The following is a 24,013-nucleotide window of genomic DNA, read 5'->3' as shown; positions in this document are numbered from 1 at the left end:
CTAGCGGGCTGGAAATTAGCACTCCCAGCAGCATCACTTCAGGATACCTGCTAGATGTAAAGGAGGAGGGTATTAGCAAAAGTAACCATTTAAGGAAGAATTCTCTCCTAATTTGGCAAGTTCAGCTCAGTTTAAATCGTATTCGTGCAATCCCCTTCTGGCACGGTCGCGTGGTCGTCTCGAGTGTATCCATCTGCCCGTGGCATACCTGTGTCAGGATGAACTGTACGCCGGAGCTGTCATCTTTGGGTACAGCTTCCCCTTCGGGAAGGCCACGGGGGCCTGAGTAAAGCCAGGTTTCCGTTTGCTGGCGAAGACCCATGGGGCTAGGCTAATAGCTATTGTCTGGCACTCAGTATGGGTATTTGCTAGTCTAAATATATTGTCCTTTTTAATTACTGTGTGAGTGACCAAAGCTGAGGAAAGGCATTTAATGGAAGTTAAAATAATTAAATTTAATGAGTTAGGAAAAAAAATTTAGCAGCACGAGTACCAGCTGGGGTCATTACTGCTACATTGCTTATCCACTAACGGATTTCCCTCTCATCTGTTCTTTGACAGTCTTCTTCCCCTTTGATGGTACAACTGGTCTAGTTGGATTTCCATAATATGGAAATGTCTACTTTCCTTGTAGACATTTTATAGAAGAGTATTAATTTCTTTATTTGGCTGAGACGCGGTTCGTTTGCTGTAGTGGTAAAGCCTAACCACAGTGCTGCAAATCATGGCATGCTGCTAGACAGTTTAAAGAGTGTTCTGTAGCTGATTCCAGCCCTTCATTCTACCACTGTTTTAAAGTATTGTCACGTTTCTTATATAAGCACCTGAGCACACCCTGTCACGGAGGCAGCAGGCCATCCTTTACACTGACATAGCTGCCACCTGAGCCCCTGACACCAAAGATTTAGTCTAGGGTTTTAGAAAATATTAATTTTAGCGTGAGAGCAGTGTCTCTTCATTCAAAGTGGCTGTTTAAGGGAGCACAGCAGAACTGGGGGAAGATACTAATTGTGTCCTTATTCAGTCTTGAGTTTTAATGATGACTTTTCCTTACTGCAGATTATTTGTCCTACGCAAAGATAACATTTTTGTCAAAAAGGAATTCATGTTTTTCTGTCAAATACTGATCAAGTGCACTTCTTGGGTCTTGAGAGTTTAATGAAATAGAACACGCAAGTGTGAATATATTGCATAAAGCAACACCAAGACCATTTCTGTATTAGCGGACAACCTCTGTAACAACTACTGTCCTTGGGCTCAGGGTTAGTTGAAAATACTACTGTTTGTTACTGCACATGGTTTTATTTTGTCATTTAGATGCAGAATGCATTGTAATAATTTTACTCTGCTTTTTGTTATTGTGTTATGCGTCTGGGTTGTAGCTGCATATCCAATGAAATGCCAGTTCATTTAGTTATCTTTCAGGACAGGAAATACATATGTTTCCTTCAGTGTACCCAGAAGTATTTATAAACATCTTAAGCATAAAATACAATTATTCTTCTGAAGGGGTGAATAAGGCAGTGTGTAGCCGCAGGTTGTGATTACTCTGCCCCTTTATCCATTTGAAATACTAGGTCTTTTTAAATCTCAGAGCCTGTTGGCTGTGTAGTGTCACTTTGTGTTGACGTTATCCAAAAAGCAAGAATATGTCACTGATGCAACTATTAAATGGATTCCAGAATACTTAAAAAAAAAAAAAACCCAAACCCTGGAGGAGGAGGAGTGGCTTTTGCAGAGACTTTGAACAGCGCAGTTAATTTTATTGGCAGCAAGGATGCAGATCCTGAAGTTTTGACCAATTCCTTGAAGAAAGTGCCACCAGTTTCGCTATCTCTGCATGGTAAAAAGCCAAAGACTTACAAGCAGTATTGCAGTGAGGGAACATTGATGCAGTCATTCATCAGCAGAACTTCAATGTTTTTGAAAGAAAAGTATGGCAAGAACACACTTTAAGGCTGAAATCTGACACTAATTAAAACAGTGCTCTCAGCAAAAATAGGAATTCACAGACAATGGAATGAAAGATGTAGTGAAGACTAGACATTAAAAGAAACAGGGATATGAATCAATGCATTTCATATTATTATATCTTCAGACTATATGTGTATATATATAAAAAAACCCTTGCTTTTCAACTCCCTAGCCTTGGGAGGAAGGAGGAAACACCCAAGGGAAAAGCAAGATTGCCAGTGCAGGGGCATGTGCAGGTAGGTGTCCTCAGAATGCTCAATATCCCCTGGTTTGGTGACCAGGGTGAGGCAGTGGCACTGTGCATCTCAGTGCAAAGCAAGTAAGAGCTGTTGCAGATGCTTTTAACAGGAGTGCGAGCTCATTAGTTCCACAGTTTAGTCAGATCAGGGTGTTTAAGAAAAGACTCAATAACTTTTGTATGGGGATTTAAAAAAGAATGGAATGGGGGTAGCCTTTGTTCCCATCATGGATAGGTATTTGTTGCTTAAATGTTCTTGTAAACTGGAAAGTGTCTGGGGGCATAAATGCTTTAAAAAAAAAATACAACAAAGTGTCCTAATTAAATTGTAAGCTAGAGCAAAGGCACAATGTCTAGCTTTCCTATTAATTGAAAAGCCTGCAACCCAATTCCAGAAGAGGGAAACCTATGAGTAAATAAATTGGAGACTGCTCTTTTAGTTTATTGATGCTCTTTTGGCCAAGTCAAGGATTCAGCTATCCTAAAATGATCAAACATTGTTTGGAGAAATGGAGAATTTCCAGACTGGCCTCATTATCTGAGAGAAGCTTAAAAATATCTGTTAAGGTAGTATAATTTCTTTCTTGCCTACTTTAGTCTGCAGAGATGAAACTGTGGGAGTGTCCTGCTTGCTTGCTCATTGCTCTTTTCAAAAGAATGACTAGAGTTTTATCATAATAGACAAATCCCTTGTTAGCTGCAAGGGAGAAATAATTTAATGATGAAGGGCAAAGTACTGTGCATTTTAAAAGGAGGCAAATGTGCATGCATTCACCATTATTACAGTGAACTCAGAAAATTCCATGATGGGTAAGTATCTGTCAGCTGCTTCTGTAAAACTCCATTTCTTAGAAGAATGGAAAGAAACTTTTTTTTTTTATTACTTATAGCTAAGAAAATGCTTTTCTGTTTATGTCTGTGGTCTGTAAGTGTTTATATGAGAATGGAAAAAATACCACAACAGGGTAATGTGATGGTAAAGAACAGTTATTCTTCTGATTTCACTTTTTAAAGAAAATCTCTTGATGCTTAAAAAAATTTAAATAATGGTTATATGTATATTTAATATATGCATGCCACTGTGAGTTGACATGATCAGTTGTAAATGCTCCAAGTGATTGTGTGTTTTCTCCCCGCTCCCCCCCCGCCCCCAGCCTGATTCTTACCTTCTTCCCACCCAACCAATTTTTTGCAATGTTAAATGGCCTTGGCAGTAAGTGGAGTGTAATGACTTGTTTGGTCAGCAGTCAGCACATGCAAGATCTCCAGCCCATGAATTATGTAAACAAAAGACCTTTAGACCCAGCATGATTCTAATGATGAAGCTTTAGTTTTAAAAGTTTAAAATCAACACTGTGTACATGTTTGTAGTTTCATAACATACACTGTGGAGTAATCCTGTAGGCCACAACATAATCTGTCACGATACGGTCAGTAGGTTCCTATTGAATGAAGGAGCCTTGCTGCATTGTTCTGATTTAAGCCCTTTGGCAGTAGCAGAGGTTCTCTGTCTGCTCCAAACTTTAAAGATCATCTGCAGAAGACAGTGTGATCTTCCAGGGGGATGGAGGGTTTCTTTTCTGTTTGTTTTGATTGATTTAGGGGGTACGTTGCTTTGTTTCTGGTAAGAAGAGAGTCACCAGGGTAGAATAAATAAAAGAGATTATGTGATTACCTTTTAAAAAAATATTAATGCTTTTGGAACTAAATCCAGTCTGTCTCCAATACACCTAGTCTCTAATACACCTCCTCTGTTTAAATAGTTCATGTGAAAGCCAAAGACATCTTACGTGAATGAAGAAATTGTTCTCCTTACAATTACAACTGCCAGAAAAGTGACTCCAAAGTGCTATCTCTGTTATGATGTATTTCACTCTGAGGAAGATTGAGCCGTTAATGTATGAATGTAGTTTTCATCTACTCAGGAACACTGTGAAAATGTGAATTATGGCACGTGTAAAACATTAGTGATAATCTTTTCTTCTAGAAAATATAGCCATGTTGCCATTAATGTAGAAAAAGAATGAATCTGAAAAAATAATGAAATTTAAAAATAATCCAAGTTCTATTTTTATTTACCTTCAGGTAAAGCTTCTGTATGTATTGAGGTGTTATTTTCAGTACTTTTCCTACACCCTTGAGAACTAGAGTCTCTTGATCTTAAAATGTGGAATTCACACATCTACTTGGAACCAGTTTTAAGAAAAATATCAGCTATCATGAGACTCATAAAACTGTACAAGTTGGCACTGGTGTATATTCTAGCTGCTAAGTGTTATAAATTGATCTTTTTTGTTGCTTTTTTTATTTCTTAGTTTTCTGAGATATATGCAGATGGAACATAAAATCTATTGGGGGGAGAAAAGATCAATCTTGTTGAGTTTTTACAGAGGAATATTTCATTAGGAAGTAAAGAGCTTAGTTTCATGTAAACCAGTTGGAATTCCCCAAAGCTGAAAGATATGGATGCTTGCTGTAATAAAGGCTCTGAATGATGGGGAATTCCTTAGTGTCTGATGAAGAAATGATTTACAATACTACCTAGTGCTGCACCAATACTCAAGTTCAGTGAGTATGTAGCGTATTTTATGGATACAGCTATTGCTGTTTACCAGTCTGCTGGTTTAAATGAGCACAGTTGTCGAAAGCAGATGGAAGGTGGTTGGGAATACACTTACAGGAGGCACTCATGACCATCCACAAGTACCCAGCTTTTGGCTGTGCTGGGTCACAGGGTACCCCTCTGTAGACAGTGAAACACAGCGGCTCTGCCGGGTCAAACCAAAGGCTCATGTAGCCCCGTATGTCCTCTCCAGCAGTAGCTGTAAGCAAATGCCTGTATGCAGTGTGCTTCCTGATGTTCTTCGAGCCATCAGCAGTCTCTGGCTCAGGGACTTCTTGAGCTAAATGTGGTTCCTGTGCGTTTACTAATCCTCAAAGGGTTTGGGTCCCATGAGCTTGTCTCAGCTTCCCTGTGTGAGCCTTTCAGCACCCATAATATCCTCTGACAGTACATTTCACATGAGTTCCCTAAGGTGAAGATGATATGTTTGGAAATAACGTTCTCTTTTTAGTAAGCAAAAGTGTTGAGGGGATTGGTATGTTTTTAGCTGAGATTTCCCGTCATCGCTGATGCTGGCAAAGGTGTTTATTTTGCAAGAGGATAAAAGAACCAAATGTCATGTTTATTATCCATCAGGACCATAGAATCTCCCGGTTGTAGTTTTGATGCTAGTGGTACTGCTTTGGCACTATTTTCAGTCTTGTTTCAGAACAAGTTATTAAGAAGCAATTTCCCGATCTCTTCAGTTAATACCTCTCCACCCCCAAAAAGGAATGCATTCTGTGCAGTACAGTATGTGATACTTTAATAATGTATAAATCAAGTTGGACAGAAGCTGCCTGTCAGTTTTATTAACTTTGACCTTTTCTCCCATTATAAGGATGGTTTGGTAAATATTTAATGGCCCGTATAGATTTTGACAGTTGGATCTGTGTTCCTGGGAGCACAGGCAGATTATAAAGAAATACTTATAATTAATAAAAATAGCTTAATCACTGGGATTCAGCCTTCAAGGACGGAGTTAGTGTTCTAGAATATTTTTTTTTTTTTAATTCTTTTTTTTTATGCCTGACTGCTAAGTGTCAGACTAGCTGGGAGGTTATGAAATGTTTTTAAAAGATTGCATTTCAAATTCATCTATGATTAGTATCTGTGATTATCTCCATCTCTGAACAAGTGTCCGAATTAGTTTATTTACTTGAAATACCTGTCAGTGCCATTCTGCACAGTGAACATAAGTGAATGGTGTCAACAGCACAAAATGGCTGAAGGAGGGCTGCTCGTAATAAGATGCAGGAAGAAAAGGGAAAAGCATGTTCCTGGAGTTAGAGGGGTCTTCTGCCAGAGCTGTCTTTCCCTGTAATTCCCTGCATATTGCACTCACTGCAAATTCTGGTAGTGAAGATTGAAAACTAAGCCCCTGACACTTTGAAACATTGCCTTTCAAACATGTATTGTCTATTGCTCTCATTGATTTTTTTTTTTTTTTCCAGAAATCTGTCGGAGAAAAACGAATTTGAGCAAAATTCATTGGTCTAAGCAGTGCTTTTGTGGCAATACAATCCCCCCCCCCCCACTGCCTTCCCCGGCGGAGCGCGGTTCTCTTCCCATTAGGAATGCGATGTGTCTTCATGTTGTGCCATGGCTGAGGTTGCATGGCAAAGCAGCCAAGTAAATCAGGAGCCTGGTAGAAAGCCTTATGGATGCTCTGGGCATTGACATTTTGAGTCAAATTGGCTCACGGGATAGCTTCACTCATTTTAATAGCCATTTTCAAGTAGATCACTTTACCGGGCTTTGTTTCCCCCATTTTCAGTCAGTACCCTGCAGAATAGCTTTACCTAAGACCAGTTTATTTTCTAAACACTTGCAAGTCATAGTTTCTGAACTGTAACCTTTTCTTATAGGCAGGTCATGTGATTAGAGTTGTTAACATGTCAAACAGTTCACCTTTTCCAGAACAAATCTTTAGACAATTTAATGAAAACATTGATGTGGGGACTAGAATGATGAAGGGAATTGCATTTACCTGACACTGAGTCTTAAGCTTTTTTCCGACCCCCTTCTCTTAAAAAAACATGAGGAACTAAGAATGGAAATTGTAGGTGTTCAGAAGTGAGCTTGTACTTGTTGCACTTGAAACTCGTTTCAGGACAGACACAGCACTGTAGCTGTTCTTAAATCTGCGAGCAGCGGGAATGCACTCAAAATCTTGCAGATTCATGTTGCGTCCTTCATAAACTTGTCTTTCATTGGCAAGTAGAATGAAAGATTAGAAAAGAAAGTTACTGAATGAATGTGAATCTTTCTGTTGCAATGCTGTGGAGACGTGCTAGCAGGTATTTTAAAAGCTACATTTTTCTTTACAGTGGTAGAAACTTCTTTACGAATGTTTTGTGGTTTCATGTTTAAGAAAGACAGACGAGTGTAATTTCTAAAAAGCTGGTTTATATCGTGAAAGGGTTGCATCTTTTCTTCCTCTTTTCTTCTTCCAAAAAGTAAGAATGCTTGATCCCTTGAGAGGAGAAACAGTCTTAACCTTTAAAAGCAGGCCCAAGTTTCAGGAGAGTTAGGACTTGAGAGTAAGTCTTTGATTCATCATCTTGCTTGCCCTATAGCATCATTTCCTTGCAATACCTATTGCACAGCAAACTTCTTACATGCTTTTGTTTGTATCATCTTCTATCCAAACAATATATATGGAATACCATGCATTAACTTACTGACTGGTTGTAATTTGAATCGGGTGGTACAGATAGTAGAGGTCTGACATAGAGTACTGCAGTGTCATGTATTTTAATATATATGTTTTTTATTATCCAGTTGCAGTACCATGCTGGGCTAGCATCTGGCCTTTTGAATCAGCAGTCTTTGAAACGTTCAGCCAACCAGATGGGAGTATCTGCAAAACGCAGACCAAAAGCCCAGCCAACAACTCTTGTCTTACCTCCTCAGTAAGTAATGGAATATTTTGAAGAATTTGTGTGGGAGGGATTTTTTAAAATAACTTTTGTTGTAATTATTTATTCTTTTAAATCATCATAATAGCATCTTTGTGCTTGCATTTTTGTTTCATACAGGATGAATTATTCTTGTTGAATGGGTGGGGTACCCTCTGGAAACAGTATTTTATTTCTTCTGTTATGGAGGCACTGTGACAACAGAAAAGTTGCAAGGATTCTTCTTTGTAGCAGGTCATAAAAGTTTTTGCAACACGAGATTGTCATTGAGGAATGATGTTCCCCTGATTAGTATGACTTGGAGCTTCAAGTAGGACTTTTCTGAAGGTCCTAAAAGGCCGAAGCCAGAAAGTCTTTGGTGTGAATACTTTCTTGACAAACGTCTGTTCTGAGTCCATCTGTTCACCATATGTTAATTTTGCATTGGATCTAAACCTCTTTTACAGGTGACAAGCAATTATGAGGACACTTGGAAACTGTTTGAGGACATAGAGTATCAATGCTTTAGGCAGTCTGTGTACTGATGCCAAAAACACAGAGGTGTCCACAACTAAGCTTATAAATTAATAAACTGCTTAAAATATTTAGTTACAAGTAAAAAAAATGATTATTATGTAGAAAATGAAGTGCTAAGCAATTATTCATTGTACTGAGCATCCTTGTGGTTTGTGGAAACCGCCTGCTTTTTCACAGAACAAGTCATTGATGTATAAACACTATGCTACTAAAAACTTCACAGTTGTAATAACAAAAGTCCCTGTTGTCACCAGAGTCCACAGGCCTAAGTTGGTGAAGGAATCAAAGGAAGTTTAGAGCTTTTTCCTGAAGAAATGCGGAAAAAAATCAAGAGGCAACAGAGCTGTCGCCTTGTGTGTTAACTTAAGGGCTGCTAATTCAATAATCCATAAAATGTTCTATTGCTGTACTGATATGTCAGATGAACAAGAATGATTGGAAGGGCAGCTCTAGCAGAACTACAGGTTTGGAAACCAGGTGTTGTTTCTCTTACATCTGTGAAAGAACAGGGGTATATTGTGACAAACTGGCTACTTAGTTTTCTTCCTTTGAGGTGTTGGGTTTATCTGGAGCTTAAAATGGACTTCTCCAAGAAATCTATAAACTAGAGTACTGTGATACCAGTTGTCACAGTTTTTATTCAGGAGTCTTAAAATATTTTTGTGGGTTTTTTTAATCATGGCTTTTCTAGTTACGAGAAATAAATGTAGTGAGAGAGAAGCTAGCGTCTCTTTTTGCATAGAAAAGTCTGTACTTAAGACTTATACAGCTGCAACTGTTTAATATTGAGGTATGTAATATACACATTTAAAAGTATTGTGTATCTTTTTATCTGCAGGTGATTTTTCCTTCAGTGGTGCATTTACCTACAACTTGCAGATAGAATGAAATTTTAGTGTGGTAACTAAAATTTAGCTAGCAGTTGAATTATGTTTCAGTATCTTATTACCACTACAAGCATTATTGAGAGAAAATATGTTTATGCTGAGCTGGCCCTTTATCTGTCCCTGGTTTCCTCCTCTCTGGCTTCTCTTTGACCTTTCCGTATTTGTCCTTATTTGCTATCTTGGTGTCTCTTAGGGAGAGAATAATAGTTATATTAAGTCACATCAAATACCTGTTGAGCTCAATATCATGTCTCCAACACAGGGCAGAAGCAGATTATGAAAAGACTTATGAAAATAGGCTTATGAAAAGTATTAAAAAAGAAAGTATGGCAAATAGGTTTTTAATATCTAGATTTTGCTGTAGTTTCATGCAAATAATGATGAATCATGCTGTGGGGGGTGTTTTTTCTTTCTCTTCATTCTCTCTAAAATGTGAAAGAAGAAAACATCCAGGTGCAAAACTGTGTATCCCCTTGAAAGGGCATACTGCATACTAATTTTCCCATGGCAATTCAGGGAATTTTTTTTTAGCTTTATTGATTAGTCAGGGAAGGAGTAACTATTTCTTTGTCTTTTTTTGCCTTTTTTGTCTTTTAATTTGCTTCGCTATTAAAATTAATTTCAGTCTTTGGGCTGAGTACCAATGTGCTATGAGTCAAGTATACATTAAATGTTGTTCAGAGCAACTATATTATCTAGTGCTCTCCTTAAATATAAGTGGTTAAAACTGGCTATATGCCACTATGTCATTTTAGGATAGTAGACTGGAGCCAATAGCAATACTGCATTAATCCTTTTCAGCCAGCAAAGGAATGCAGGAAACACTGTTGCTCAGGAGGTAACATGATTTGGACAAAGAATCTTCTAAAAACTGTTTTATATTTATGCAGATTTTGCATATGAATAGTTTGATATTAAATATATCTTAATTTGAGTTAAAGGTAGCATTAGAGAGCGAGTTCCTGATCTGTTTGTTTATTTATGTTCAAGTTCCTCGAAGAAACTGCATGGGTAACTTTTGCTGTTGCACATTACATTCTTAATGGCAATGATGCAAGCTGAGCAATTATCTTGCTAATCCATATCTTTTGGTCTTTACTGCTATGGTGAGACTTGAGTTTTATTCCACAGACGGAACATATCCAAATGGTGTCTGTTCTCATACAGGTGGTGGTAAAACTTCATTCTTGTGCTGTGTCAATCAACTCGTTCTTTACTTGAGCTGTTAGTCTCTCTCCCTGCTCTGCTTTATCTTCTCTTTTATTTTCCAAAATTGCTTTTAAAAAAGGAAAACAAAACAAACAAACAAACAAAAAAACCCCAAAACCCAACCAAACAAAAACAAACAACAAACCCCCCAAACCTTCTCGGCCTGTCTTGGAGTCTCAGCCGCCTCTTCTTACCTTATGGTCACAGAAGGAGCCAAAGAAAGGGTTTCTCTAATGGCAAAGCTGGTTCTTGGTGGGCCCACTCATTTGTCCCTTGCCAGCCTTAGGGCAGGTGTGCTCTGGTTTGGAGGCGAGAAGCTCTAGTTTGTCACTAATAGCAGTAGCCATTTTAAATTAAGTTATTTTTAAAAATTGAAGGTCTCTGTCCTATGCAACCACTATCAGTAAAATTTTCATTTTCTTGCTGTTTCTATTATCTGAGAGCTTCTAAGGGTGCTGAACAGCTTTGAAGAGAGGCTTCTTAGTGTTCAGTTTAGCTTTTCAGTATTGGTTTTCACTGTCTCTGAAAGTGCAGAAAGGAATACAGGATTGATACGTGTCTCATTTCTAGCCAAATGTATCTGTATGGGAGAATGACTAACTGCTGGCTTCTTTCTCTCCCTGCTTTGTTCCTCCTTCTGGCTTCTATTAACAAGACATCTCCCTGTACTTGCTAATAGATGCGTTCCCTCACATGCTTCTCATCTGGCTGCTGGTTCCTTCCTTCTGTTAAAGAATCTCAAAGCAGTGTTTGCTGAAGTGCTGAAAGCTGTCAGCTCCTTCTAAGTGACTAGGAAAGAGTGTACAGGCAACCCTTCTGAAAACCAGGATGGTGTGTCCTGGTTTGAAATAAATAAATACAATAAGAAATGATGGCTCTTTTTTTTTTTTCTTTCTTTCCTCTTGAAGTGTAGTAGTTGACGCAGTTAATTGATTTTGTATCATTTTGCTTGGTACCACATCTCAAAAGCAAATTCCTGTTTATATAGTTGGCTCCATGACCCTGTGGGAGCAGAGCACTGTGCCCCAAAGAGTCTGAAGTGGCTGAGAACAGTGAACCCATGGAAGTAGTCCCTGCCAGTGGACCACCCTGCTGAGAGCCCAACAGACTCTGGTATGTCACTGTCTAGCTGGGAAATGACAGCAGTGAGTGACTTTGAGCTGCAGACAGGAAAGAAAGAGGAAGCACAGGATGTTGATTGTATTCTTGCAGTTGTGTTCATTGGCACACACGAGGGTCAGTTAGTATTAATGGGAATTTTTAGAGGTCTCAGCTGAAAACCTGGTGACTTTGATAGCTGTGTTGTTATGGGGCTTTCGTATGCTCCCAGATTAATCACCTGTCTTCTCTGCCTGCAAGGAAATTGCTAGAACAAGAGCTTGCTCACCACAAAAGGTACTGAGACTCTTGCCCTTTATGGTGCCTCTTGGGGTCATTTGTTGTGACATCTGTGGGTTTGGGGAAATAAGCACATTATAAAGAATAAACAAGTGGAAGTCTGGTTCTTGTTTGACAGCTTCAGGCTCAATGGCCAGACTTGCTTGAGTAAGAGAGAGTCTTAATTCTTTGTTTTAGGGCTCTTCAACTTGTCTTGTAAATCTCTTGTGCTCTGATGTATGCCCTAACCTGACGGTGAAAACATTGTAATAGATTGAGTAAAAATGTCTGTGAATTTGTACTGTGTTGCTAGGAGCAGACCAGCAAAATTACTTTTCCTTTATTTAAAAAAAAAAAAAGACACTGCTGCCCATGATACTGTTCTAGATAAATGAGCAACAAAAAGCTGTGAAGGTAATTTTTCCTTTAGGAGATAATAAAGACTTGAAGGGTAGAGTACTGGGCAGAGACTGAGGAGGGCCAGGTTGTTTCTGCCACTTGTGCTGGATGAGATGGAGGAGGTGTCTGTTCTGCTCTCAACACCTCAGAATCCATCCAGATTCTTCTTCTAGAGACGATGGGTGTATTCAAAAGAAGTCCATACATGCTCCATCCTTTGGAGCTATGTTAGCAAAAGATGCTTTTCAGCACAAGATGTTCTTTAGTGAGTGGTCTCCTTTTAAAAATTTAGTTTACTGTCTCAGCAGGCTCATCTGGATTTGGAAAATATGTTTACAGATATCCCAAACTCTGTGTTTACTCTGTGTAGCTTGATTCAGTACCAGCATAGTCAAAGTGTTGTTCTTTCATAATATTAATGCCCTGCAAGTTAGTTCTGTCATAGAAGTGGTACTGTAAGATTCTATTGTATTTGTTCAAGAGCTTTCTTCAGGACACACAAATTGAGTCTTGAGGAAGGAATTTAATTTAAAATAGTCAGTGATGTATTATTCAAAAAACAGTTGCTATTTTTAACAGTTAACTGAAAGGTATGTGCATATATATAAACTATACACCCAGTCATCAGATGTGCCAGAACAAATTATTTGGAACTTAACTTCTGTAATTTATCATTTTTACATTAAGAAAAATCCTGATGATCCGTTTGCCAAGAGTTTTTGGAGGAAAGTGTTTTTCAGCATTTTGTTTTATAAACAGCATCTAATTGCTTCCTAGGTTCAGGGATTTTCATTATGAAAGAAAGAGGCAGATTGTTCTAAAGATAATGGCAAAGCATGCTTAAGCCAATAAATGTTCATAGGTTTTATGGTGTGTTTTTTTAAGACCGTATGTTTAAATTATGCTTATCTAGTCTGACCTCTCTGTGTTGTAGAGGTCTGAAATCCCAACCAGGGATTCATACTTGGAAACCAAGAATCCGATGTACCAGTTAAGTGTGACACCTGGTATATAGGCTGTGGGGAATGTGGTTGTTTAACACACAAGTGTTGTTATTGCAATAATCCCATTCAGTATTATGAGCTGTACTCTGACATTTGGGCTTCCCCTTAGAATGATTCAAGAGTAAAAGAGCGAAGTGTGTGGCTGTATTTCCCTTTTTGAGAAGTCATCAGAAATTCTTTGTGCAGTTCTAAAATTCTTCTTTCTCCCTACTGGCAAAGCTGCATTAAGTATCAATATTCATTAAATACCACAGAGATGATAATGTAATAAAGCAATAATCCTCGGGCCCACATCTATACTTCTCTCCAGAAGAGTTGAGGTTGAGAATATAATTAAAGATTAAAACTCTGTTTGCATTCTGGAACATGGAGATATCTTTTTGTACATGATGGGGAATTGTATTAATAAGGAGGAGATCAGTTTCCAATAACTTTCAATACTAGGAGCTCATTTAATATCCCTGTTCATGTTTAAGTTTCTTATGGTATTCCTTTAGCTTGACTTTAGCAAGACGGCGCGACAGGAACAGGAAGAGAACATGTTGCTGAAATACGTGACCCTTTTGCTCTGCAAATTAATCCCTTTTTTTAATATGAAGAAAAAAAAGATTTAAAATTAGTTCTTTATATTGTAAGGCAATAATATTTACATGAATAAGTTTAATTACTTTGCAGCTGTGTACCATGTAGATCAAAGATTAATTTTAGTATTTGGTAGCTTGTGCACAGTTTGGATTATATTGTTGTATTGTTTTCTTTTTCTTTTTAGTAAATTGATGAACACCTGTTCTGCAGATGTTTTGTGGAGCTGTTTTAGTGTAAGTTGTAGTGTATTGCGGTACGGTGAGGTTGCATTTATCCCTAACAAACCCCGATTTTAGTGTGTTCAGAGTTTAGTTGCACATCTTGCAGGATATTTTGATACTCAAGTCTCTTGAAGCAGTTGAATTAACTAAATAGAAAGTCTCTTGAAAACTTTCTATATTGTACTTCATTAGCTTGTTAAATAACTCTTACTTTCCCTTTAAGAATCTTAGCTGAATGGTTCTTTGCCTTCTTTTTGCCTTGCTTTTTAATAAACTCGGTAACTTTGCACAGAAGGTCCCAAATACTGTCTTTCCCCCCTCAAATACAGGTATTTTAACTACCAAAGCTAATCTAGCTAGACAGAGTACTAGTTCTTAGTAACCTCTGGTAAAAAGGACTGTGATCATTAAACAAGTGGTTTGGTGAGCATTTGTCCATTCCCTAGAGGAAAATCTATTTTGATTATAAAATCCATGCTGTGCAATTCAGGGGTTAGTATTCCATTATTTTCTAAATATAGTGATGATGGAGGGGTATGATGTAATGATGCTGTTGCATGGTATGCATTCCCCTAAAATTTTTTGAAGGATTACATATAGTGTATATGTAGTATTTAGTTTCTTTAAAGAAAACTACTGAGTAGTACAAACCTATTTAAACTGCTGCCTACAACACTGCTTTGGAGAATAGCAATGTCCCCAAGTGAATTTTTCAAACCACGTAGAATATAATAGAGAATAATGAGCAAACAGGAAACTGCTATTTTGACAGCTTTGTTACAGGAGGATAAGTGCTGCAAAATTCAGATCATAATGAATTTCAGCAGCTATTGAAAATACGATACGTTCAAGTAATTTTAAGATACAGCTATGTTTTGGTTTGTTCTGTATTTTTCTTCATGTTTCCCTTCTGCCTACCAGAGATGACAATTGCTTTTAGACAAGTTCTTTTATGGAAATGAGACTGGACCCTGTTAGAGCAAGAGTAAACCCTTTGTTGTAGGTTTAGTGAGACCCTTGGGTACTTCTAGTTTCCTTGAACACAGTGAGTATTAAAGTTGTATCCTAGGGCGTGGAGGAAAAGTTATTCACTACATAATCCTAACTTCATTTTCTTCTCAACAGTGTTTCCCCACTACTGAAAGCTAAGAAAACTGGTTGTCTGGATTACTACAAAGTACATTGCCGCCACAGTATTACAAATTCTGATTTAAGTTACTCTTAAACTCAATGGCAATGTTTAACAGATGGCTTGGAGCTGATCTGGTTCTTTACAGATTCAGTAGCTGGGACACTGAGATCCCAAAGCTGGGGAAGTGTCTACCATGAATGAACCCATATTGTATTACAAATTATGAGGGAAAATTCCTAGGTGATAACACATCATTAAACTTTCTTGAACTTAATTTTATCAAGAGAACAGCTGTGCTTGTGGGTGTCATGTTGTTCTTTCTGGTTTTTGAATGTAACACAAGCGAGTTAACTGATCTGTGTCATTTGGATGAAAGATGACTGTCAGCTTTTAAAGAGAGATTATTTTTTTCCTAATGGCCCATGTCAACAGCAGTGACAAGTGGTTTGTAGAGCTCAGTGGCTGGCTGTTCTCGGGCACGGAGCGGTCATGGGCCTGCCGTTGCTTTATCCTGTTTCTTTTTGTGTGTTTTGTATTTAAATACTGGGGGGGAAAAGCAGCCTGCTATTGTAATAGCAATCTGTCTCTTTTAGTTATGTGGTATTTATTGTGTAGCACTCAATATAATTTAGCTGGAAAGAAAAAAATCCAAAGTACTGTTTTGATTCATGAGGGGCTTTATTAGACAACTCCAACAAGATCAAATCCAATCACTTCCTGGGGATATAACATTGATTAGGCATCTAACTATTTGTAGTCAAAGATACTTTACCAGGCTCTGCTCCAAAAAAGAGAGAAGGGGGTAATCCAGTTGAACTTTTGATTTCAGTGTAAGAGGTACATTTTAAAATAAGGTGCTGTTAATTTGTTTTATGTCTCTGCTTTTTCACTGTTGTTCACTCGGGTTATCTATCGTGTTAACTTTGGAACCATATGTGTGTTTTGTAGCTTGTTTAGATACCAAAGATACAGAAGGTAGACAGATTTTTTTTTTTAAATGCCCCCCCCCCCCCCCCGCCACCCTTCTTTCTTTCCCTCTTCGGTCTGTGAGGCACTTGAGGTCGATCGATTGTCCTTTCCTGTGCTTTATCATGGATGTATGCGGTTTCTTTAGTTAGGGACAATTGCAAATAGTAGACCAATGCAGGTGTAATGAGAATCTGAAATCTGAGGGAAAAAATGTGGTCTGCTTTTGAAGTTTGTAGATGATAAGAATGTACGATAGCACTCAGTCCTACAACAGCTGCTGGGACCCATAGCCTGCTTCTATATTTCTGACTTCTACACTTTTGTATGGCATATAGTAATACAAAATAAATCCAGTTGTCTTTTACACTGTAAACTTGATCACTCCCAATGATATTAAACCAGCATTCAGAGAATAGGAAAAATCCTTTTGCAATGTTAATATATTTTGGATTTTAATTTTTTTAACTTTCAATCAGTAGAAGTGTTGGAGCCCCAGATAGAGCTGTATGACTTGGAGAGTTGAGTAGGTTCCAAACTAGACCCTTACACTGGTAAGAGGGAGCAATTCCGTAATAAACTGTTGTGGTTTTTAGCAGATTTGATCCCAGTACGTGTGACATGGAGAGTGGTGGAGTGAGGAGGCACTTCCCCGCTTTGTGCTCTGTGCTCTCCTGCAGTACTCAGATGGGACAGAGGGTCCAAGTGTTGTTAAATCATCTGGGTAAACTCCACGTTGCTGCTACATGGGTACAATATGACTTTGTGTGGAAGTTTTTTGGGGTGGTTTTTGTTTGTTTTTTGTAACAACTGCTACTATTGTGTCTGATGCTTGGTAACTCAGCACTGAGTGAACACCTTTGCTGTTCTCTGCATCTTTAGAAATAGGATTATTTAAAAAATTTTAATCTTGATCTAATCTCCTAATATGTTGATATATCTGGCAGCAGGGGTTTCTGTAATAATCTTCTTTGTTTTGTTATACCAGATCAATGCTTTTTTCTGGCTGTAGTTAAATGCTGAATTTCATTTTGTTCCATTAAGTACTATACAGCTGCATAATTTCTTACAAAGTAATTACAAAAAACCAGCAGGAATTGATCAACACAGATTGTCCAAAGAAAAAACTTAAACTAAAACCAAATGTTCCTTGTGATATTCATTAACAGGATAATAATTTTTGTCCAGGAACGTACAAGAGACAAGGATCTTGGAGGTTGCTCTAGCCCTGGTAAATTACTGAAATGTGCATTAGCTGTGTTGTAAAACTTCACAGTGTATTTTAAAAGGGAGGAAAAATGTGTTTTATTTATTCACTTTTCAACAAATATTCTAACCAACCACTGTGGAAAGAGAGAGCATGTAATTAAGATTTCATTATTTCTTTACAGTGTATAGAGCTTCACTTTTATTAGCATGTTGTGAGCTGTTACGGACTGACAGCCTTAGCTCAAATGTGCTTGTAGTGAACACCTCCATGAACATGTCTGTCTTGAAGACATTAGCCAAAAGAGGCCTGGGGCTGATTGCTGTTGATATTTTGGTGTCATATTCCCCACACTAATCCTGCAAATAGGATTGCTCTGTGTGATGTGCAGCCCTGTGTGACTGAGCACAACGATTTGAAATAATTCCCATCTACTTTGCTGAAGATTAGCTGGAACAGACCATCGCTGGGAAATGAAAAAGCTGTATCTTTTTGGAAACTTTGGGCTGTGTAACTGGCCTTGATCTGCATGTTCATTTTCCAGAATATGCACAGATCCGAAGCAGCGTGTAGCCCTTATTGAATGTTAGTGTTGGGGGTTGCAGCTCTGTTGTAAAAGAGCAAATTTCTGACTCTTTGATGAATGTTTGCCTTAAAGGTAATGTTTGTGTGAGAACCGTGCCATTAAAAGGTGGCAATTAATTAAAAGTTGTTCCGCAGTCCCAACCATTAGAAGATGCCCTTGCAGCATTTAGAGCAGAACACTAATATTGCACTGTAGGGAATCCCTGTACTTTCAGTAAAAAAGAAAGTTAAGGATGAAGATTTTAATGTGTAATTAAGGCTGCAGATACTAGTTTAACTGCTTGTTTCTGTGTCAGAAAAAGAGGAACACACACTACCAGTGGTTAGACTAATTAGTGAAGAACAAGCTAGATTAGAGAGGAAATTTGTATGAACTTAATAATGATATCAAAGCTTTTGCTAAAGCTGTGATTTTATCATATGATTGCTTTACACACACACACACCCTTTTTTTTTCGCTTTGCTATTTGGGGGAGTGGGATTAGAGGCTGCTTTACTGCGGCAGACAATCTGAAAAGAATAAATGAAAACTGCCACTTGCCAAATTCAGAAATGCATTACAGCAAGTGTTTCCATCTGCATTGGTTGTATATTCCTTTGTCAAAGATGACGAGCAGAAAGAGCAGTGCCAGAATAAGGTGGAGGGAGAAGGTCTTTATATTTTGGTGGCTTAGCAAGAATGACATTATTGCATAATCATATTGTATAATGTGATGCGATATGAATGTATTGTGACGTATTTATTAATGACTTTATTTCTGTACCTCTACATGATTCCAAGTAACCTTTAGCTATTTGAGAGAAAAGCTAAATAGCTATACTGTGAGGGGAGATAAAAGTACTTTCAAATGCCAAACCTGTACTGTTAAGAAGGAAGCAAACTCTAAGTGTATCACAGTAAAAAAAAAAACCTTTGAAATATAAGTCGTACCTGAAAATAAAGGCAATTGAAGTCCCCTGTAGTTTTGACAGTAACTCTACAAAAAGGGAAAGTTCTCCCAAGCAATGAACTGCAGGTGGGGATTTACCAGGGGACTAAAGGGGCTTTTCCCTTCCCTGAGGACCACAGCGGATGGTGGGCTGGCCGTGCCGCAGCGCTGCCTCGAGCGGCTGTATTCAGCACCCATCATCCAAGCCGGCTCTTGAATTTCAGAAGGACAGCTGAATGCCCTTTCTAACTAGAAAGGTGACAGAGTAGGAGAACTGCTTTGCTCTGCTTTCTTTACTTGATGTTAAAAATAACTGTTGTTACTTTTTAATTTCACTTTAGGGCATTCTCTGGGTTTTCGTGTGTTTACAAGGAACCCTATGGATGGGGTAAATGAAGAAAGCTTGGACAGCAAATTCCAGCTGATGACTTCATAGAGTTTTCCTCTAAACATAATTTTCATTTGTAATTATTTGAAGTGTTTTGGTATGATTATTTTGCTAGTCCTGCCAGTGGAGAAAAATAAATAAAATGCAACTGTTAGAAGTTTCTCTGGGTGAACTGACTTTGGTTTTCATTCCTTTATAGATGCTGCTCTACTGTTGTTTTCATTTCTGGTGGTTTAATTTTGCAAGGCACTTCCTCTTCGCTGTATAGGTTTACCTAATAGAGAGTAACACTGTCTTTATAATTTCAGTGATGTTACTCAGTAGTCTTTGTGTGTCATTTTGAAAACAAGTGTATTAATAGTGTTTCTATTTGGATGTGGATACATTTGCCTCATTATTAGTTTATTTTCCCGATTCTTACCTTTGCAGGGGTAACATAGGGCGTAAACCACTATGGACACAGAAGACCTTGTTAACATGGGCAGACTTAGTTTTGACTTCTTTCTATGGCTGCATGCAGCCTCTTTACTGTCTGTGAGTCATGGCCAGGGGAATCCTATAGTAAGTTCTCTAATTTTAGCAACTAAAAGCATCTCCGTGCAGCAATTTTTGCATTGAAATTAATTTTTTCTTTTACATTGCTCAGGATTGTTCTTACAAATTTTATTTTTGGGAAAGAAAGTAAGAGTTTGGCACAGAGATCATGGTAAAGTAGTTAATTGCTTATTTCACCTTTGAGTTCATCTGGGCACCTTGAATGAAATGAAATAAAGATTACATTCTGTGTGTGATCATTGTGCTCTGTTGTTGCCTGTAATACTTTGTTTCCAACCCTCGCAAAGTATGACTGTGGAACAGTGTTCGGCCTTGTCATTCTGTACCATGCATGTTTGAAAGCACTTAAAGATACAGAGATTCCTGAATAAGTTATTGCAGAGCAAATTATGATTTTGTTGAGTTGCTCTGTGCCTCGGTTTCCCTGCGTGAACTATGTGAATTGTATCATCTGGGAACTGTGCAGGAGTGCTGAGAGTGACTGGAGTAGTGTTTGTACAAAGCTGGGATAAGAGAAGGCATTAACTATGAGGCATACGCTTTCATACAGGGGAAGAGTCTGGATTTTTGGTTTTTATTGTCACATGTCAAGACCAGTTAATTTTTTACAAATTTCAAAGTCCAGGAGTGATACGTTGTGAAGAATGAATGACCGTATCATTCATACTTGCAAGACCTCATAGGAAGCTCTAACTATCCACTGTCAGTGTTCATTCTGATACATGAATGATGATGTAGTATTCTGTATCCTTTGTGTTCTTGCCTTTAGGTGTTCATTTCAGTGATGGAAGACAAAGTGCAGACGCATGAAATAATTACACAGCAAGCTTGGCTGGAGCCTGTCAGTCTGTGTCAAGCTCCCTAGACTTCTTGAATCTCTAAATTGTTGAGCTCTTTTGCCGATTGTTGCATTCAGTGTTTGGTGTTAAAGTCAAATGTGCTCTAGAAGTGGCAAAAAATACCCTAATGTTTTGATATATTTTAAGTCAGAATTTAATATCTGTGTCCAAAATAGCACTATAAAACTGACCTCCCCTGAAGCCAAAAACCAGGCTGCTCTTTCCTATTTTACATGCACAACCTTCTTTTGTTTTGGCTTTTGCATTTTGACAGTTGATCAGCACGGATGATGCTTTTGCTCATGACGAATTTGTATGTGCCTTGTAGAGAGGTCTTATAAAAAGAGCCTTTTGTGAAACACTGAAAGACAAATCAAACTTGGATCTAAATTTGGAGCTAATGAGCTACGTGGCAGACTCATAGTTTGAAGAATCATAGCCATATCTAACAATACTTTATTAGAAATAATACCTAAGTTTAAACACTTACTGCTTTATAACTTTTATGGTTCAATTTTAAATTTGTTAAGAAAAGAGGGTATTGGGCTGATTTAGCTGAATGTCGCTGAGGTGTATCGTTAGCAATTAACCCATAAATTTGAAAGTTTAGGAAGTAATTCCTGGTTGATAATCATTGGTTTGGTGTTAGTGCGATCTGTCTGCAGAGTGCACTGAGAAGACTCTGTAGCTGTAATTCCTCCAACTATTCTTCTGTCTGTTTATTCTTCAGGTACTGCCTCTGCTAACCCTCTGCTTGCTGCAGCTTTTTGTATCTTCTAGTCAAGTAGGCATTAATGGAAAAGCCTGCTGTGGCAGTGGGTGCTCCAGACTCTCAGCTCTGAATTCTCTTTGATTTCTAGTTGGAGATTGGGTTGGAGGGACCCTGGGAGACGATCTAGTCCAGCCTGCCATTCAAAGATGGTCTTTTGTCACAGCTAGATCAGATTAGCCGTGATCTTGCCTGGCTGAATCCTGAAAACCTCCAGGGATGGAAGACCACACTTGCAGTTGTCATCAAAGCAGCTCATCTGCTTCTAGAGGTCCAGTTAGCGCTGTTCTTGTGTAAACAGGCCTGCTGAAAACCTGTTCTAAGGAGTGTTTGAGGCGGGGTGGCTGATGGAGAGAGAAAGCAAGTATTTTTTTAGAATCTACATTGCTACTTAATGTAGATTGTAGTAGCTTGTTTGAAAAACAGACAGTGAGAAGCAGATGAGTTAACTAAAAGGAGTGCTCCAAGGAGGAGTGATTGGGATTTAAAATAATATTTGGGTTTTTTTTTTTAAATCTAAAGGTTGGCTTAAAAGCAATTTATATGTTGATGCTTCCATGATCCTTTCTACTTTGAAAGTTGTTATTCATTTAGACAAAAGGTTACTTCTTCAACAACATGATTTTACAGCATGATATACGATAAGCAGATCTAATGCTATCTATTCGTAGGTATTTCTGAGGAAGTGAAACAAATTTCTTGACATGACAGAGCAATGGTGGCTCTCGAATGCCACTTTAAAATGAGCTTGCTGACAGAAAATGCCAGGTAGAACTACTTTAACATGTGATTATGCTTTTAAAATGAAAATTTATTTTCAGTGCAAAGATAGCAACTTTAACATCACAGACAGAAAATCAATTATAATTTTTGCTAGTACAGCTAAAATATTATCTGCTGCTACTAATTTCTTTTTGTTGTTCTACAGTTGCTGCCTTCCCTCTGTTTTTTTTATTAAGTCATCAATGGGGAGAGAAATTCTGATATTGAAGCCTGAGTGTTGTAATATCCTTCTTTCTCTCCTACGATGTACTTTTGCATTTGTCTACAGTACCGTGGTTGAATTATCTATTTCCTTGCTTGTATGTATTTAAGCCACTTAATCTTTATTGTGTCGTAGGCATCATCCTCTACCAGCAAGCTCTTGTGCAAGTGAACCACTGTTTGCTTTTGTTACTAGTTGCTTTGTTAATGTGTAAGTATATACTGGATCTTAAAGATCTGCATTTTGCAAATCTCTCGAATACCTTCTGCTGAAGTTCTTCTCCACACATCTTAAAATGCTAGTATAAACAAGGTACATAGAGAACCTGGTTGTTGGATGGCCCTTAGTTTTCAGGCTGTTTAAAATATTTCCTTCTCTGTGAACTTCCTCTGGTTGGCTGTTTCAGCAAATTTCAAGAAATGAAGTTTTTCTCTCTCACATAAAGTCTGTTCAAATACTTAACTGCTTTCACTTTCAAATCCTAAATAAGCATTTCATTTCCATCTCCTGAGTGTGAAGGATAGAGTATATTGAGAGACGTTCAGCTCTGATTTGAGCATAGAGCCTTGCCAGGTGTGTCAGCACTGATGCAGTGCGGCATGTGAGGATGGAAAGTGCTCCTTTCTGCCCTGTGATCCTGGGAAATGTACGTACATACACATATTTAAGCTAATGTTTTAAGATTGGGTTTTTTTTAAGCCCTTGAAAAGAATAAAATGAGCCCTGTGTTTTGTTTGCCCATGTTTTCTGTTTTTTGCTGTTGCTGACTTCTCACTAGGTGCAGCTCAGGAAGAAGTCTGTTTTCAGTGTAATGGGATGGGTTGCAGAAAGCCAGTCAAAGCAGCAAACCTCTCAGTAGTGCAGCTGAAGATGTAACTAACTACGTTTGATTTGTTTTCATTAAGACATTTTTCAGCTTTACCATCTTCATGTTTCCTTTTCAGATATGTTATGTGATGTTTGTCTCATTGTGTCCTTTGCCAAATAGTTATACAACAGAATCAAGGCTGGTATTTTTGTCTCCTTTTTAAAAATAACCTATGAACAGCTATTAAGAATGTGTCTGGCATTAGATCAATGCAATTGTATTTTGTTTGTGTTTTGAATCTACAGAAAACTTAATGATTGCAATTAGGCAAAAAGTGAAGAATAATTAAATGATTAAACAAAAGTCAAATAGAGAAATGCGTGTCAATGCAGTGAGTAGTGAATGTACAGTGAGCATGAATGGAGAGCTCCCTTGAAACATCTGCAAATCACTGATATTTGGAAATATAACTGCAGGACAGTCTTTTGAGGTGATAGATACCATTTGGTAATATTCTATCTGTTTCTGTAGGGCTTCAGCTGGTTCACTCTCAGTAGCTACATGTTAGCTAATTAATCATATAATTTGCTGTCATGTTATTAGGTGAACCTATATCCCAGTAGCAGCATAAATTGGAGATAATGGTTTCCTAATGATCGAAATAGCCCTGGCCCTCATGGTTGACTTCAGCTTTCCCTCTGGTTGCTTTTAGAAAAATCTTTGATACGAGGTTACTCTTAAATGAATGTTCTGTCTGCTAATACAGGTAGTTTGCACCTGTATGTATTAATATAGCTGAGTCCCATGCTCTTCTTTATACAGTATATTTTTTAATTAAAACACCATACTACAATAATACATTGGTATATATTGTACATGTGTTGGATATCCAACTATTCTGTAGCTTTTACGCTGTG

The 24,013-nt window shown here is 38.0% G+C and overlaps 1 protein-coding gene across 2 annotated transcripts in view; it reads left to right on the top strand.

Annotated features, from left to right (window-relative positions):
- The window catches only part of MED27 (mediator complex subunit 27), a gene marked incomplete at its 3' end in the record, with an annotated part of 93,637 nt that overhangs the window by 28,715 nt on the left and 40,909 nt on the right, over positions 1-24,013 (top strand). For both annotated transcript variants that reach the window (XM_082008871.1, XM_082008870.1), the window contains exon 3: positions 7,599-7,729. In XM_082008871.1, the coding sequence (XP_081864997.1) occupies positions 7,599-7,729 (131 nt within the window). The remainder of the gene's footprint in view (positions 1-7,598; positions 7,730-24,013) is intronic.

The sequence above is a fragment of the Phaethon aethereus genome (genome assembly GCF_964289735.1).
Source record: "Phaethon aethereus genome assembly, chromosome: 20".
Taxonomy (NCBI): Eukaryota; Metazoa; Chordata; class Aves; order Phaethontiformes; family Phaethontidae; genus Phaethon; species Phaethon aethereus.
Note: the sequence above shows the minus strand (reverse complement) of the source record. Positions and strands in the feature narration are given on the sequence as shown.